The sequence below is a fragment of the Erpetoichthys calabaricus genome, chromosome 14 (assembly GCF_900747795.2).
Source record: "Erpetoichthys calabaricus chromosome 14, fErpCal1.3, whole genome shotgun sequence".
Lineage (NCBI taxonomy): Eukaryota > Metazoa > Chordata > Cladistia > Polypteriformes > Polypteridae > Erpetoichthys > Erpetoichthys calabaricus.
Genome location: NC_041407.2, coordinates 33508894 through 33526916, shown reverse-complemented (window position 1 = coordinate 33526916; position 18023 = coordinate 33508894). Strand labels below are relative to the sequence as shown.

Genomic DNA, 18023 nt, shown 5'->3' with positions numbered 1-18023 from the left:
GTTACTTACATAAAAGCCAGATTGAATGTTATTTACTTGGATTTAGTTACTTACTTTCTACAGCGTAAAGTCACAAGTACACTGCAGAGCTTCCTGTGTTTGATCAACACAGGCATGCTCAAAAAGTACATGTGTAAAGCTACGAAAAGTGCGCACTGACACTTCAGTACTCGAGCAATGGTGCGAGAATGCAGGCAGACTTCTTTTTTGGGCACATACACCGTCCAGATCTAAACACTAGCGTGGAGAGTCGCTTGCGTACTCAAGAGTCTATAGCTGCAGGTGGAAGCTACCGGCGCTGTACTTTGTATATGAGAGCCAGATCGGGAGGGGATGGGAGGGTTTGGAATCATGAACGTGACCGAGAGATTAAAACTGAATTTAAAAAAAAAACAAAAAAAAAAACAAAGCTTTACAGGTTTCATAAATTTATTCCGGCTGTTACAGCAGCTCACTTCTCAAAACGGACTCGTCCGGTCTTAAACCCAGTCAACAGTTGATACCGTTGTGCCACCGAAGCAGTCGTAGCAAATGCGTACCTTTTGTGAAAGTGTTTATTTGATCTTTGGACTTCAGGCTTCACACATTATATAGTTTATGCCAACATTTTGTCATTTACTACTAAAATATGAAAAACGTTTCTGTTTTAACAATGTGTTTACACAGATTATTGTAGAAACGGAACACACATGAAATGCATGTGTTCCAAATAACAATCTATTCCACTCTAAAACTCCAGCACTACACTCCCAGATAATCAATCAATGCATGAGCTGGGAGAAGTTTGTGCACGTTCTAAGTCGGTGGAGGGATGGAATAGCAGGCTACTTGCTGCTTGTCTTAATCGGCACATTTACAGGACAAAAGACGCTGAGGGAGAGGTGCAAACGGATTTAAGGTGGGCTGGATCTACGAGTTTTTTCGTAGGCTCTGGTAATTCTATTGTTAAAGGACTGATAAAGTGGAGTGTAGGGCCATAGTCTGGGGACCCCTGTTCTACTGAGATGATATCTTAAGTAAAACTTAGTTACATATTTTAAAGACTTGTTGTATATATCTTCCCAGTGCGTCAAAACAATGCACACTTCTGAAATTTGTGCTATACTCCTGCTTAAAGGGGGCATATTAGCCACTAGAGTTTAATGTCTTGACAGCTTATAATTGTATTTCTCTAATGTAAGCTTGTCATTACTGCTCTTGATGATGTCATAATAAAAAAAGGTATACCTTAAATGCATGCCTTAAGGATGTAAATATGAAGTACTTTGATTTAATAATATTTTAAATGTTCATAATTCAGATTTACTAAATGTACTCAATTACTATAGGACTTGAAATTTTACAAACCAAATAAATAAATGAAAAATTTTGTCAACAAAAACAACATTAATACTGTATCAAGCATTTCCCAAATTGCACCCTGTGCTGCCAGTATGGACTCAACACCCCCTTAGTCCTCAAACTGGATTAAGTGGATCTGAGAAATTACATATGCAATAAATCAACAAATAATTATTCTTTCAAAGAATATTGCTCTTTTTCACACTTATTTTAAAATACATACTTATAAACTGTTACAAAGGAAGTCAATGTAGATTAACTTTTAAACATACTATTTTTATTGGTTTATTCTTGCACCTAAAACTAAATTTAAATTTAATTTAAACTTAACTCAATTTTTAGCCATCTTTGCAGACTCAGTTGTTCATATGAACTAGTTAAAAAAGGGCAGCTTATCATTAAATATTGTTCAATGTATACCATAATGCAACTCATTAAAGTTAATTGAACTTTTAATTAAATCACAGATCACAGATAAGACTCAAGAAAAACACTGCTTCAGTTTACTTCTATGAATTCTATGAGCCAAATTCTTTGTCAAAATCTAATTGATGTGAAGACAATAGTATAGTACAATGAAAAAAATCCAACTTAATGAATCATGTTTAGTCCAGGAAATACACAACCACAAGTAAGACAATGTATGCACGGTCCTAACAAGCATATTCAGAGATTTTATTTAATAGTATTGAAAGTTGGAGCATTTTTAAATTTCTAGTCACTGCATCAAAGAGTTAGTTATCACAATTTTGTGCATTAAAATGTTAAGTATTCTTTTAACAATGAATCATACTAAAACCTAACAGGAATAGTAGAATGCAATTTCACATACAGTAAGAAAAAATATGCTTTTAACATCATCAATCAACATCAATCGACTGCAACTAGTGCAGAATGCGGCTGCTAGAATCTTAACTAGAAAAAGAAAATCCAAGCACATCTCTCCAGTTTTGATGTCACTACATTGGTTACCTGTGTCATTTAGAATTGACTTTAAAGTACTGCTTATGGTTTACAAAGCCTTAAATAATCTCGCTCCATCCTATATTTCAGAATGTCTTTCACCATACACTCCAAATCGTAACCTTAGATCTTCAAATGAGTGTCTGCTTATTATTCCGGGAGCTAAACTTAAAAGAAGTGGTGAGGCAGCCTTCTGCTGTTATGCATCTAAAATCTGGAATAGCTTGCCAATAGGAATTTGCCAGGCTAATACGGTGAAGCACTTTAAAAAACTGCTAAAAATACATTACTTTAACGTGGCTTTATCATAGATTCATTTTAGTTTAATCCTGATGCTCTGTATATTCAATTAATTGTCATTATCATTCATGGTGGCTCCAAAATCCGTACTAACCCCTACTTTCTCTTCTGTTCTTTTTTCGGTTTTCTGTGGTGGCGATCTGCGCCACCACAACCTGATCAAAGCACCGTGATGTCCCTACATTGATGGATTAAAGGCCAGAAGTCCACATGACCATCATCAAGTTCATCCATGTGAACCCTGAATACAGTGAGGACTGATTGAGATAATTTATGTTAGGTAGAATGCCTACAGGGGGCTAGGTGGTCTCGTGGCCTTGGAACCCCTGCAGATTTTATTTCTCTCTAGCTGTCTGGAGCTTTTTTTTTTGTTTTGTTTTTATGTCCTGCCTGGCCATAGGCCCTTACATTTATTCTATGTTAGTTAGTAGTGCCCAATTTTATTTTCTTATATATTTTGTCTTTTTTCTCTTTCTTCATTCTGTAAAGCACTTTGAGCTACATCATTTGTATGAAAATGTGCTATATAAATAAATGTTGCTGTCGTTGTTATTTACACACAGTTAAAAACTGAAATGAAAACAGGCTTATAGTGGCTAAAATACCCTTCAGCGATAGCAGATTCCAAGTGATGAAAAAAAAAATGTATGTTGATCTATGGGCTACACTTATTTGATTGATTGGTAAGGGTCTTTGGCTAAGCTGTAATTCAAATTTCTTTTAACATATATATTTTTAAAGAAGTACTTGGAGAGTTAATACATCTTTTGAAGTCTTAAGCTAAAATTTATGGCTGCATCCAATTATGATGAATATCAGATCATTGTGGAGATTTGGCAGAAAATAGTGTCAGGGAAATAGTGAATCACAACAATGTGCATATAAAGTAGCCATGAGGTTATTGTAAAATGTAACAGAAATCCCGAGTACACATTTATTCACTTTATACACAGAGTCACCGAGCTATAGTTAAGGAGCTTTTTTCCCAGCTTCCTCAGCATGTTAAATAATTGCTTGCATTTGCACTCTTTACTTTTAGGCTTATGAACATCATGTCATTTTGTTGATGGAATGTTATGCAATCTCTTGGCGCAGAGGAAATGTCATTTTTGAAAAGTACAGTTGGTGATCTCATTGCCAGAGTCTGTCATACATGAGCAGCAATTGCAGGACATGACAAATTACAAGACTCCATGATGTCTTTCCGGTACTTTTACTTATTTAAAATATTGCATGCTCACCTCTTTTTCTGACAGCCAATAATGTGCTGCCTGACAGCACCAGTGTGGTTCAAAGACTTTTTGGGTATGAAGAGATCAGCTGCAATATAGGCAGTTTTTTATTCTTTTTCCAATCTGTCATGTTATGGCAGACATAAATCATCATACAGAGATTCCTCTTTTGTGCTTGCGAGGTCCATAATAACCACACTCCTTATTCCTAGTTGCATTACATACTGTACATTGTGGTTCTGGCTGACAGCTCATTGATTTAAAACTCTGTAACACACAGATCCTGCCCCTGTGATTTAGGGGCCAAACCAAACCAGTTTGCTTTGGTCTGAAGCGACTTGCAGACCAGTGGCCAAGTTCCTGGGTATGTCAGACCACATGACTAGAAGTTATGGGACCACGGCATGACCGTCTCCAACTCAGTAAGACTGTATAAATCAATTCTGCAAATGAAAAATCGCTGGCAAAGTCATGTAATGTGACATGGCAATTGCCTGGTACAATTTCAAGGACAGAGCTCCACATTAAAACTTTGCCAGTTTGTTACTGACAATTGACAACAAATTCCTGGGTTTGCACCGATTTTTCAGAAGAGGAAAGGAAGTGGTCACTTTCTGCTAATTATACACAATTGGTAGATCTGCATATAATGTGCTAAAAACACACGTACTAAACTTCTGGCATACCTTTATGCAGGTAAAGCAAATTAGAAAAAATCTGTAACAACCAGCCACTGTGCAAAGGAGTGTTAGCTAGTTGTGCATTTGACAGGAATGTGAAAGTCTTCTGGAGTTCTGCGTTAATGTCCCTGTCTTGTAATCGGAGCGACCACAGTATCTTAGAACTTGAGGGGCTGAAAAATCCACACAGAAAATGAGGCCTCTACATGTCTGCTGTGTTGAAGTAAGCTAAAGTGTGAAAAGATGAAAGACATAATAACTGCAGAAAAAAAGTCCAGAAAAAAGTCTGATATGATGGAACTAAAGCAGACTTTTGACCCTAAACTTTTGATAGATATTTAAGCTTACATCACAAATCAGCATACAGTGACTTTAAAGAACTTTCATTACATAAGTAAAAACAACATTCTTTTTACATATTAGTCCAATTCTTTTTGTTACTTCAAAGTACTGCAACGTTAATACAATTAAACTAAAACTAATATACATATTTTACCAGGAATATTTATTTCTTTTCATAGGAATAAAATATAAATGGATATGTATGGAACCCAATAAAGAAAACAAACAATAGAAATGCTTCTGAATACAGTAGAAAAAAAAAAAATGTAAATCATACGGCTGGGGTTATACTTCACGTGGTGCATGCTGCAGCGGACGCTCCTGATACTCAAGCGTTGTACTGTTTATACTTGCGCGCGTACTTTACGTAAATCTGGAGAATTCCAGCAGGTGGCAATGCGAGATATTACCACTGTGAGAATAGGTTCAACTTCGCTGTGTTGTGAACTGCCTGGAACACCCATTAAATTCCAATGACACCTTACCGTAATATCTCTGAAAAGGATGTTTAATGATTAAATCCATCAGTCCAGGGATTTGTCCATTTCAGCTAGCATTGGGCACGAGGCAGAAACAATCCCTGGACTAGGCATCAGCTCATCGCAAGGTAAATACAAGCACTCACATACACTAGCGTCATTTTAGTGTAACCAAATCTGCATATCTTTGGAAGGAAACCCAGCAGGAAAACATGTAAACTCCAGGCAGGGAATATCAGCGACGTGACTCCCTGCAAAATAACAGTGCTAACGCTCCACCACCGTGTCACCCCCATGTAGGATAGAATAGAATGCCTTTTATTGTCACTATACACATGTACAATGAGATTAAAATCAGCTCCTTCAGTGCAGACATATATGTAGAAAACAACAAGTAAATAAACAAATGGTGTAAAAAGTTGCAAAAAAAGTTCTGCGACGCTATACACATATGGAAAGAATAATAACTATTGCACTATTGGGTTGTTGCACATTATTTAAATACTGGAAAGAATAAATAACTATTGCCCTATTGGGTTATTGCACATAATTTAAATATTGCACAATAATGATGATCATGTGCAGTAAGTAGTGAATGTTGGACCCAGGCAGTAATGATATTATACAGTATACAGATATTACACAGTTATTATCAGTACCATTTAGATATTGGATATTGCACAGTTGATGGATAGAAGGAAGTCCAGGGGTTGGGGGGTTAGACTGTGTAGTCAGTGCATGTGCGAGTTTAGAATGGTTATGGCTTTTGGGTAAAAACTGTTCTTGAGTCTGTTTGTCCTTGCTGTGATGCACCTGTAGCGCCTCCCTGAAGGCAACAGGTCAAACAGATCATCATTATTTAAATGAAATTACCGATTTATCTGTAAAATGTAACATACATACTTTAATGCATTTCATCATGAAAGTGATATCAACTATAAATCTAAGGATTCTAAATGTGCAGAGAGCTGGAATATATCATACATTTAATGTGCGCAGTGTGGCGATCTATTGCTGGCAATCCGCTGCTGTCAGGACTGGAGGAAGCCCTAGAAAAAAAAAAAAGACAGCACAGAAGACGGTGAGACTTTTAAAATGTATCGTGTCATTTCAATTGGGAATATGCAACACTTGAATATAAAAGCACCATGAATACATCTGTATGTCGGCATTTTGCTTCACCACACCGAACCATACATCAAACATCGAAACTCGCAAACCGATCTCGCAGGATCCGCAAAGTGGATTTCTGTCACATGTAGATAGTAAACAGAGACTCTGGCGTCACATTCCAAGTTTTAGCACACCGCGCCCCCCCGACTTTTTGTGTTACTGCAACTCACGCACACGTTGCGTTAATTCCGAGAACCTGCTCAAAGGACGCATCAAATGAATGCTGGGAACGCGTGGCAGCCATGATGTGGGCGCGTACATGTTCTGAGCGTGAAGTATAAACGAGCCCTAAGGTGAGCGGGCAGATGGCATGCACAAACAACTTGGGAGATAAATTCCTGTAAGTCCTCTGCTGGTAGTTCATTCAAAAAACTGCAGGAGAATTTGAACGAGTTTTACACTCAGAGTTGTTCTATAGCATTGCAAATGCAACAACCAATGCAAGTTCAACTGACATCATTCAATTTGTGGTTTGGTTATTTGCGATTGTGCTTTAAATTGAAGTATGCAGGGGACAGATGCATGTGTTTATTTACATGATGTTTGCTATACAGAATGTGTAAACACGTACAATGAATCTATTAAAATATTACATTGTATGATGCTCAAATTATTAAAATTACTGATAGTTTTCACAACCTGTAAGGAATCCCTCTACCGTTTCATGCTGTTGTGATCTTGAGCTTTGTGCTCTTCAGAAGGCAGAATGCTGTTAGAAGTATGAGTTTAAGACGGTTATTTTCATTTGCTGGTGCACAGTATTTACAGGAAATATTATAAAACAGACTGCCATTTTGAAAGTAACAATTTTGCACTTGGTGTAAGAAGACCAAAATTTGAAAGAGATAGAATGGATACGCAAGCAAGCAAGTACGCAGGGAGTTGCCGATTAATTTTTGAAGAATCTGTAAATAACTTTAAAATAACCTCTGTATTGGTCACTTTAGGTAAGCTTTTAATTGAGGGTCAACATTCTGACTTTTTTCCCCATTGACATGTTAAATGATAATGTTTCAGATTAAAGTGCTGTAAAGTACCAAGTAAAACAAACTAAGAAGAATTTATTTTGGGTAATAAAGATTTTAAAAATGTATGTTAGTTACTAAACTATGTACTACTGCATTACATCTTAATTGCTCAAAATTTAAGATTTTAAAAATGGCAACCATATTTTCAGTTTAGGTCACCAAAAGCGGATACCTTTTAAAAGCTAGTGTTTAGCCCAAAAGTAACACAGTATGCACAACTCTGCAGGTTTCATTATTTTGGCATTAGGAGTGACTATAAAATGATTGTAAGGGGAAATATATAAAAAAATATACTGGGTGATGTTAACCTCTCTTGGGAGAAATATGAAATAGTAAAATAATATGTAATTGAAATCACAAAGAATGTTCATCTAATATAAGTTTGAGAAATCTGAAAATCTATTAACACTTTTCAATGGGAGGTTTTAAAGTTTCAAAATGTTGTACAGTACACTATATTCAAGATATCTTACTTAAAATTGATATCTTCTGACAGATTTTCTTGAAGTGTGTAATTTTAAACAAAATCAACCCACAGCAGATGCTTCTTACATTACACACAAACCCACCAAAAAAAGAAAAAAAAACAAAAAAAAAACCTGATAAAATATCAATGCATCTACAGCAGAATGCAGCAGTCATAGGTCCCCCAACAAAATTATTTTGTTAAGCAAGATAGCTATCTGAGCAGTTAAATGTTTATTATACTGTAGAATATTCATGAGCAAATACATACAAATAAACATTAATACAATAAAAAAAATAAAAGGAGTGTCTGATTTTTAAGCCAAGACTGTACTTTGTGTGGCCCGTTTTAAAATTCAAACTGAATCAATATGATTTGGTTCACTGGTACATTATTCCCCCCATTCCTCCCTGGTCTGTGGTTAATTCTTCCAATTTTCTTCCTGGCTTTGCCATACCTCTTCTAAATTTAGTTTCTTTCTGTTCTTTTCCAAGTGATCCATCATAGCTTTAATTATGTTGAGGTTAGAGCTCAGAGGTGTACAATCCAACACTGTTTATATTCAATCTGCAGACTTCAGCATCAGGTTGTCGTGCTGTGAAAAAGTATTTGCCCTTTTTCTAACATCCTTTGTTTTTGAATATTATGCACATTGAGTAACCTTAGAGCATTAAACAAAACACACTATTAGAGAAACAACTCCCCAAGCACACACTAGGGACAATTTAGAATCGCCATTGTGGGAGGAAACCGGAGTACCCGGAGGAAACCCACGCAGACACTGGGAGAACATGCAAACTCCACGCAGGGAGGACCCGGATCTCCTACAAAGGTATTATGCCAAAGCAAATCAGTCTATATTTCCCAGAAGTCAACATTCTATTTTAACAATACTGCATCTCCTCCAATGGTGGTGGAAATGACTACCACAACAAAGTTGCCACTATGCTTCACGAAAGGCAAACAAACATCAATTTACTTCTCACCAAAACTTCTAATGCACTGCCACCCTTATAAATCAAAAATTTAAAACTTGAACTCATTGCTCCATAAGACTTTATTCCATTAGTTTTAGTTCTATGTTTTATGGTATTTCATGTACTTTAATCTCTTCTGTTAGATACCTTTCCACAAAAATAGTTATCTTAGGTACATTACACAACTTCTAGTTGGAGGGGATGTCAAACTTCACGAGCTGATTATCTTGTCACCTTGAGGTTGTCAGATTACAGAGTTATGAATCACAGGAGATAAATTACACAACTCTATGATGATTTTCCAGCATGGTTTCAAACTTTCAAAGTACTGTGAACTTGCCATATGCTAACAGCCAATTAACACGCTGCCTGACAGCGCCAGTGTTTTATGAAGGCTTTCCAGATGGGATGTGTTCAGCGCACAATCTAGGCCCATTTTTTTTTTTTTTAATCCTTTTTAGTTTCTGGCATAGTATAATAAACACAAGACATTAGACAAGGTAGCCTGTCTTCTGTTAAAGTGGTCCAAAAAAAAAAAAACAAACACACACCAGTGTTTCTTTGTCCTTGTGGATGCATTCCATACATTGCATTTCCAGGTGAGTGCCCATACGTTGGCAGCTCTCTCAGTTGAACACACACAGGCCCAACAGTAAGGCTTAACACTTGAATTCCTGAAGCCTACAAAAAGAGCTTCCTCTTTTTGATCAACACAGGCATGCTCACAAAGTACATGTGTACTGAACTGACAGCTGCAGGTGGAAGCTCCTGTCATACCCTTCGCAACCATGTTTTCTCCACGGGAGAAAGACTTTCCAAGACTAAGGTCAAAAAGCTTATGAAACCATTTCTGGACAAAGGCAGAACCGTAACAACAGTTGCGTGCAGCTAAAGTCACTTCAGTACAAATGTACTTTGTGAGCATGCCCATGTCGATGAAACAGAGGAAGCTCTGCAGTCTACTTGTGACATGACGCTGTAGGAAGACAAGTAAATAAATTGAGGTAAATAACATTCAATTATTTCTTCTGATCGAATGCTCCATCGTAGATAAGGGATGCTCTTACGATAAAGTTGTATGAGGGTGTGAGAGACCAAAAAAAAAAAAAAAAAAACACAAATCACTGAAAACGTTGCTTCAGAATAGTTCGGGTATTACCGTGTGGTCATGTAGGCACGAGAGAGAGGGGTTAGGAGCATGCACTGATACGGCGCATTACCGCATCCACATAGAAACAAAAGGCTGTGTGCTCCGTCGTTACTCTCTCAGGTGGGCATTAGCGTATCATAATCCATCCATCCAGTTTCCAACCCGCTGAATCCGAACACAGGGTCACAGGGGTCTGCTGGAGCCAATCCCAGCCAACACAGGGCACAAGGCAGGAAACAATCCTGGCCAGGGTGCCAACCCACCACAGCGTATCATAATCTATTGGAGCAATAGCGCAAGTTTTCCGCATGTGACTTATATGACCGAAATTATAAAATACCAGAAATTATATGGTAAAATCAAGTCCTGACTTATCCGCGAGTATATACGGTATAAATGTTTTAATATAAAGACCATCACAAAACAATCTCAAACAGGACTTTGCACACTACCTTGGTAAGCTCTGTAAGCCCTGCTTTTTCTCTGAAGGACATGTGTGGGGCAGACTGACTGCAAGGATGGAGCTCGACCTGTTGCTGCATCCAAACGGTGCCATCTTTAGCCTTTACACCTGGTGCAGCTGCGTTGTTCTTATATGCAAGTGGTCGTTTCTTGCGGGGAGGGCTTCTGTTCTCTTTCTCCAATGTAGAACCCTCATCCTCATCTGAGTTCACATCTGTTATAGCACGGTTTTATTTGAAAACAGCAGTGTCAGATCGGGGCGAGCGTGAACTTGACTGAAAGAACAAAACTAAATTTAAAAAAAAAAAAAAAAAAACGCTAATGTTTACAAGAACCATAAATTTACACCGGCTGTTACAGACTCAAATCAAATGTATGTTTTTATTGTACAATAGTAACAATAAGAGCAGCTTCTACTCAAAATGGTAATTCAGGAGGGCGGCCAAACTCATTTCCAGTACCTCATGATTGTGAGTCAGCAGTTCTTATCGCTACACCACTCAGGAGATCGTATCTGTGTAGTACCCTAATTCAATTTCTCTTTGTTCGGTTATATTCTTGAATAAAAGCACACTTGTTTTGTTATACGTGTACCTTTTGTCCATCCATCCATCCTCTTCCGCTTATCCGAGGTCGGGTCACGAGGGCAGTAGCTTGCGCAGAGATGCCCAGACTTCCCTCTCCCCGGCCACTTCTTCTAGCTCCTCCGGGAGAATCCGAGGTGTTCCCAGGCCAGCTGGGAGACATAGTCCCTCCAGCATGTCCTGGGTCTTCCCCGGGGCCTCCTCCCAGTTAGACGTGCCTGGAACACCTCACCAGGGAGGCGTCCAGGAGGCATCCTGATCAGATGCCCGAGTCACCTCATCTGACTCCTCTCGATGCGGAGGAGCAGCGGCTCTACTCTGAGCCCCTCCCGGATGACTGAGCTTCTCATCCTATTTTTAAGGGAAAGCCCAGACACCCTGAGGAGGAAACTCATTTCAGCCGCTTGTATTCGCAATCTCGTTCTTTCGGTCACTACCCATAGCTCATGACCATAGTGGAGTGTAGGAACATAGATCGACTGGTAAATTGAGAGCTTTGCCTTACGGTAAATTGAGAGCTTTGCCTTACGGCTCAGCTGCAGACCCGCACCGATCCGCCTGTGTCCCTTTTGTGAAAGTATTTATTTGATAGTTGGTCTTCACACATTATACACTCCAAGTCAAAATTTTGTAGTTAGTACTATAACATGAAAATAGTTTCTACTGTACAATATTTTAGGTATTTGTTCAACATTTCTTGTATTTCTCGCATTTCCTGTCATCCAATCGTTGTAGACGCGGAACACACATGAAATGCACGTGTTCCAAATAACAATATATTATTTACCCTATGCAACTCACAGGACCTCACACGCAGATAAAGAAGACGAGCTGGGAAAACTTTTTGCCAGAGATGAGCTCCGGCGGTGGGGGGAATGGGATAGCAGGCTGCTTGCTACTTGTGTCAATTGACACATTTACAAAACAAAAGATGCTGATGGGAAGGTGCGAAAGGATTTAAGATGGAACGGGGATTACGAGGTTTTTCATAGGCTTCAGGAATTCTAGTGTTAAGGCAAAAAAACAAAATCTAAATTTAGTTGGAGAAAGTCACAGACTATTCTGAGTAACTGGAGATGTCAAACTATACAACTGTATACATGAGAGCACACCACAACTTGCTAAAATTATGCAAGTCTGCAGCTGAAAAATCACTAGAAAAATCATGCAGTGTGACAGTGTTTGAAGACTTCTTTACATTGCTGAAGTGTGTACTTTGGAGCTAGATGCTGCTGCCAGATACCAGCACTACGTTTCCTTCAGTTCTTTAAATAAGTGACTTCCAAGTGCTGTTCATCAGATGTAGATAGGTTTTATGATCTTCCTTTGCGTTTTCCATCTTCATCTTGCCCAATTTCTTCAAATTCTGTTTTAGAAACTTGAACAGCACATCTTGAAAATATGATTTGGTGCTCTACTGCTTACTATTGCCTTGTTTATACAAGAATATAAAATTTATAATCGTGAAAGTGAAGTGTGTTAGCTTAAGTCATTTCCAAGCCTCTACTAAAAGTCCAGCATTTGTGGTTACCATGCAAATAATATTTTTTTTGTTAAACTGCACCACTAAGTAGTACACCTGGTTCAGCTAATCACTACCTTAAGATTGCATTTGATGGAATTTAAGAAATACATGGAATGGCTATGGTGCCTCAAGGACATTATAGTTTAACGCTCTCACAAAGTATTACTCAGGTTTTTGGAAAACACTAGACTACTTTCATTATAATAACAGGAATTTGTATTTATTGAAATATTGTCTATTGCTTGAAGAAGCAAACACTGCCCAGATTACCAACTTTAAAAGTAATTTACTTGGTCAGCCTAAGATTTTTGCTCAGTACCCTGCAATTGCTCTGTCCTGGGTAGGACATTAACCTGCATCCAGCCTTGCAAGCAGGTCCTCCAACTTGCAGGGAAAATCTGGGGGTTGGTGGCAGGATTGATACTCCAACCACTGTTATATTAAAAAAAAAAAAAAAAACACTGTTGCAACTCTGTTCAAAACTAGTGTGATGCGGAGGTGTCACCCGTTGCACGGCTGCACTCAGGGTCCTAATTTGGGATCCTAAGGCGGTTCGTTGTGTGGTGGGTGCGGCATCGTGCTTCATCAGTGCATGCTCCCAACAAACCAACTTGTGTACATCGTGTGCTCTTGTAGAAATGCATCATTATAGATTACTTTACAGGACTAACACAAATACAACAAGGTATCTAATACTCAAAAATAACAAAACACAGAATGCAAAGGGTAAAGGTGCTTTCTTATGAAAGTCAAAAAGAACTATAGAGATTAAAACCATTTGCAGTACAAAACACAAAATTGTGTATATCACAATAGAAGGAATAGTGAACTTGTTTCATACCTCTATTCCGTTTTAACATCTGATAAAATCAGCAGGTTAACAAAGGCATAATTTTAGATCACAAATCAATACAAAAACACCTTTAAAAAGCCTTAAAATTGTTTCAAAATGAAAAACCATTAAAATCAATATTATATTTAAATATTTATAATCAATTAAATACTATGTTTTACATTATTGAAAATATTTCATGCAAATAAAAAAGGATGAAAAAATCCCTCTACTTGCATCAAAAATCAAAGTAAACGGGAACACATATCCATTGTCTTTTCTGTATTATTAAAATAACAATAACCCTGTTTTTTAGGTCTGGTCTTTCTCAAAAATGAAATAAATGCAAGCCTGCTTTTATTAAATTTCTGAAAGAAAACACAAAACCAGCAAAAGTCAGAAAATGCATCACAGACTTGCAATTGTCAGCAAATCGGGCAAGACGCATCTAATTATTCTACAAAACAACTCTTGAAAACGAGTTATCGATTTGTTGCAACAAAAATAGCGTCAAAACACACACAATTCCACAGAAGATCAGAGAAAAAAAAAATCTTTATTAAGCTCCAACTTGGAAAGAAAAAAAAATTGTCACTAACCTTACTGTGGGGTAACACCTGCCAAAAAACATCATTGTTCTTTTCTGCAAAGAAGACCTGCACGCATCCGCGCTTAAGCTTGTTATCGAAACGCATTTCAATCTACTGCATTTTACATAACTGAGCCTATAACATTTAAATCTCCACTGAATTCTCTATTACAAATACTAGATAAATCTGATTTTGACTTTATTGAAATTGCCAACAGAAACTTAAATTTTAAGAGACCTTATGCAAACACCTGTATCGTTGTTTCCTCCGGAGACGAATAACTGTTTAAATCTATACAACAGAAAACGAACTGATCCAACACAAATAAGCTTTCAGCATCTAATTTTCACTAGTATGTTTAACTCTAAATAATGACATCACCAACAGTCCAACAGAAACTGCTTCCCCACCCATGAATGAAATCCTGCTTCGATAACAAAGCCTTTTAACAATTTTGTACACTACTACACGATGAAGTTCAAGACCTAACACACACCGCTATTTCAATGTACTGACCGAACGTTAAAAGGTTACAGATAAGGTCTTCGTTTGTGAAGTCCTAAAAACTGCGAGATCTAGCATTTCCGTCAGGTGACATTAGATCATATTCTATACGAGGAGCTGCATGCATGAAAACGTGACTGTGAAGCGCCAGAGCATAACACATCTATTTAAAATCGCGGCACGCTGTCGGTGAAGCGAGCGTACCGTCTCCTACCAGCCCAGCCTAGTCGGTGCCCAGAGTCCAATGGAATGTCCACGCACAACCGTCCGAAAAAAATGTCACCCGTCGCCTTCAGGCGACACGCGAGACTCTAGCGCCTCACTCACCTCTCCAGACAAAGGAGAGACCACCTGTCCCCGTCGCGCCGTCATTCAGGCTTTCTGAAGCTCTACCTCCTGATGAATCAGCATGTCTGCCCGACTGAAAAAGCCCGACTCATTTCTGTACATATTCGGTCAGGAGCACAGCGTCCAACGTGAGACAGCGCAAACACGCGGGCCGGCGGCTTCTCTCCCGCGCCTCACCGCTGCTGTACTCTCAGCGTGTTCTATAAACCCGGTCTCTTTGTTAGTAACCAAATGTCGCACACTTGCCGTGCTTGTCTACTGACCAGATGAATCAGCATGTATGCCCCTTTAATATAGCACTGTCACACCCCGACATTTACACACGCCAGATACACGCAGCGGAGGGGGTAAATTGAGTGAGGCAAAGGCGTGCACACTCAGCAAAATAACAGCAGCCTCAAACGTGTCGCGAAATTTACAAATAAGCTCTCATCTTGGCTCACCGTACTCCGTAGACAGGCTTGACTCAGGGTCGCCGCTGTCACTCTTCGTGGTTCAAGGGGCGCTCCCTGTAGTCCGAGGTGGGGAAATAGTAAAAAAAGAAAAAAAAAAAGAAAAATAAAAAACCCACTCCCTCGTCTTCTCCTTGTTGATCCCTTTCTCTTGTGCCCGAGCCAGACGTCATATGATGTTTGGTCACGTGGTTTCATTCATGAAGGATCTACGCAACTGGCAAAAAATCTTAAAGGGGCAGATCGTTTCTACTGTTTTGCCTTTTTTTTCGCGAAAGAACTCCAGTCTCCCACATGTTACACAACAAACTCTTAAAGAGGCAGTTCCTTGCATCCTTGCCACCTGTCGCCCTGGACATTGTGGGCCATACTTGCGACCGCAGTTTACGGTCAATTCGCCGCAACCATCCACACTTTTCAGATATAAAAACAAGACGTAACAGGAAATTTTTAAATCTAAGCTAAACATTTAAAAATCCAAACTATGTCAAAAAGGCGAGCGTGTTGCGGTATGTTGGGTAGACGTTTTGAAAAGAAGAAATCGGAAAACTGGAGGCGGTCGAGACGTGTTGGTGAAGATCAACAAAAAAGAACTGAAACTGTTGAAAAGGAAAAAAAAATCTTATAAACACCAAAAACATATAAAAAAACTGGACTGGACATATTCTATCAAGATAAACCGAAATAAAAGCATAATATTGAATAATTATGAAGCATAAACAGAGAGGGGAAAGTCAAGAAAGACCAAGAATGATGTTGTTGGATTGTATTAGAGAGGGCTACGAAATAACGACGCTTTTCGTGATAACTTGCCATAAACCAGAGAACCACCTGCTACGGACAGAAAAGGGGGCCAAAAAAGTGATGTCAATGGCATAGAGTCATGAGCCCTATGACACCATAATTAAAAGATTGGATTCAGAATAAAATAATGGTTCAGAGATTTGAAAGGTTAACCATTCTTACTACTTTAAGGAATTTATTTTCAGCCACGATAATATAATATTATGTTTCCTTTTTATGTGTCCTGACGCACTGTATTTCAAACATTTTTCCTTTGTTTTCTGCTACCTTTAAAAAGTCTGAATTAGCATTAGCTGCCTTAATTTAGAGTGTTCATAAGAAATGTAATGATTTAATTAATGATTTGAAATATTAAAACATGTGCTTCAATATTAAAGTCGAAATATTTTTGATTGTAATATAAATGTATTATTTAGTACCCTCTGATAGAGGTTAATAGAGGGCTGGATCCCTAGTAAAGGGTCAAAAATCAAAAACAGCATAATATTAATAATTGCTGGCATTTAAATAGCCTAAAATGATACTCCCCGTGCTTATGTTTGAAACTTGTCATTTATAACCTTCTGGAAGTGGCTCTTAGAGGGCTAGGACCATCAGTAAAGAATCACATATTAAAATATTTGATATGCAAATGAAATATGCAAAAATATACATTCCTATATTACCAATCCTCATTTTTCCAAAGTTTTGTGAAAAGGAGTAACAATGGTCCCCTCCGATCCCATTAGGGGCGAACCCCTGGTTTTGGTTGATGTGACATGCACAACTTCAAGTCCTTCTGATTATTTTTGCTGAAGACACATACCTATTGGTTTACTTTTTATCACAAGGGTATAATTTCTTTCACAATGTTTCTCCAAAACTGGTCTTCAAATAAGAGAGTTTTAGGTTTAGGAAACCAAAAATAGGAGGAAAACCCCAAGAAGCTCAACATTCTGCATAACTAGACATCAAGACGAATCCAACAATATTTTCTCTTGCCGATGTCCAGAAGGTGCCAGACAAAAAAACTGATGTGATTTCAAAGCATTCAGAAGTAATTCTTAAGTATACAATAACTTTCTTTCCATTCAGTTTCTATCCTGCTTAATCCAATCTCCAGTTGTGGTGGGCATTGGCCTTTTGTGGTTCCATGTAGGTTCATATAAACATAGCTGGAGTTAGCTTTATCAAGCCAAGTTACAGTAGTTAATTAATTTAACATCACACATCTTTGAGATGCTAGAAGAAACCCTTATGAACCCAGAGTAAAACAAATGCCAACACTGTGAAAGAATGTGCAATTGGTGCAAAGCCCATGAGCTAGCCAAAACGTAAAGAGAGTTACTTGGAGCTGTGATGCAGCACCACCATCTAGTGTGTTCTGATGTACCCTCTTTCCTATCACCTCAGATAAGGAGGAATATTTTCATTAATATATTTTGACATGAATAGAAAGAATATTTTTCATTTCATGTGGTCCAGTAAAATAAAATAAAATAACATGACATTTTCAAATCCAATTAATTAAATTCAAGGTTAATAAAGGGCTGAAGCCAGTGCCTGCAGTATTGGCCACAAGGCTAGAATCAGTCTTGGGCAAGGCGCCAGTCTGTCTTTGGTCCCATTCACACACACCCACAGTTGCACTCACACCAGGTCAATTTAGACTCATTGGTTAACCTACACTGTATGTCTTTGGACATATGGTAGTATGCCTCTCCCCAGACTGTGTGCTCAAATGACTGGATACGGATTGATTTTGCAGAAACATTGTATTTGCAAAGGGCCCAGTTTTAAGTACCAGTGCTC

At 38.2% G+C, this 18023-nt stretch overlaps 1 protein-coding gene across 8 annotated transcripts in view; it reads right to left on the bottom strand.

The window, feature by feature from the left end:
* Nucleotides 1-15912, bottom strand: part of LOC114664937 (transcription factor MafG) — a 159891-nt gene extending 143979 nt beyond the window's left edge. For 4 of the 8 annotated variants that reach the window (XR_007936649.1, XR_007936650.1, XM_028819259.2 and 1 more), the window contains exon 1: nt 15420-15568. Coding sequence is in view for 2 of the 8 variants with exons in the window: in XM_051936258.1 (XP_051792218.1) it covers nt 15420-15626 (207 nt within the window). In the remaining 6 variants the exon portion in view is untranslated. Of the gene's footprint in view, nt 1-14955; nt 15359-15419 lie in introns of those variants that run through there. The other 4 variants (XM_051936258.1, XM_028819262.2, XM_051936259.1 and 1 more) reach the window with 4 other exon arrangements.
* Between the last annotated feature and the right edge of the window lie 2111 nt (nt 15913-18023).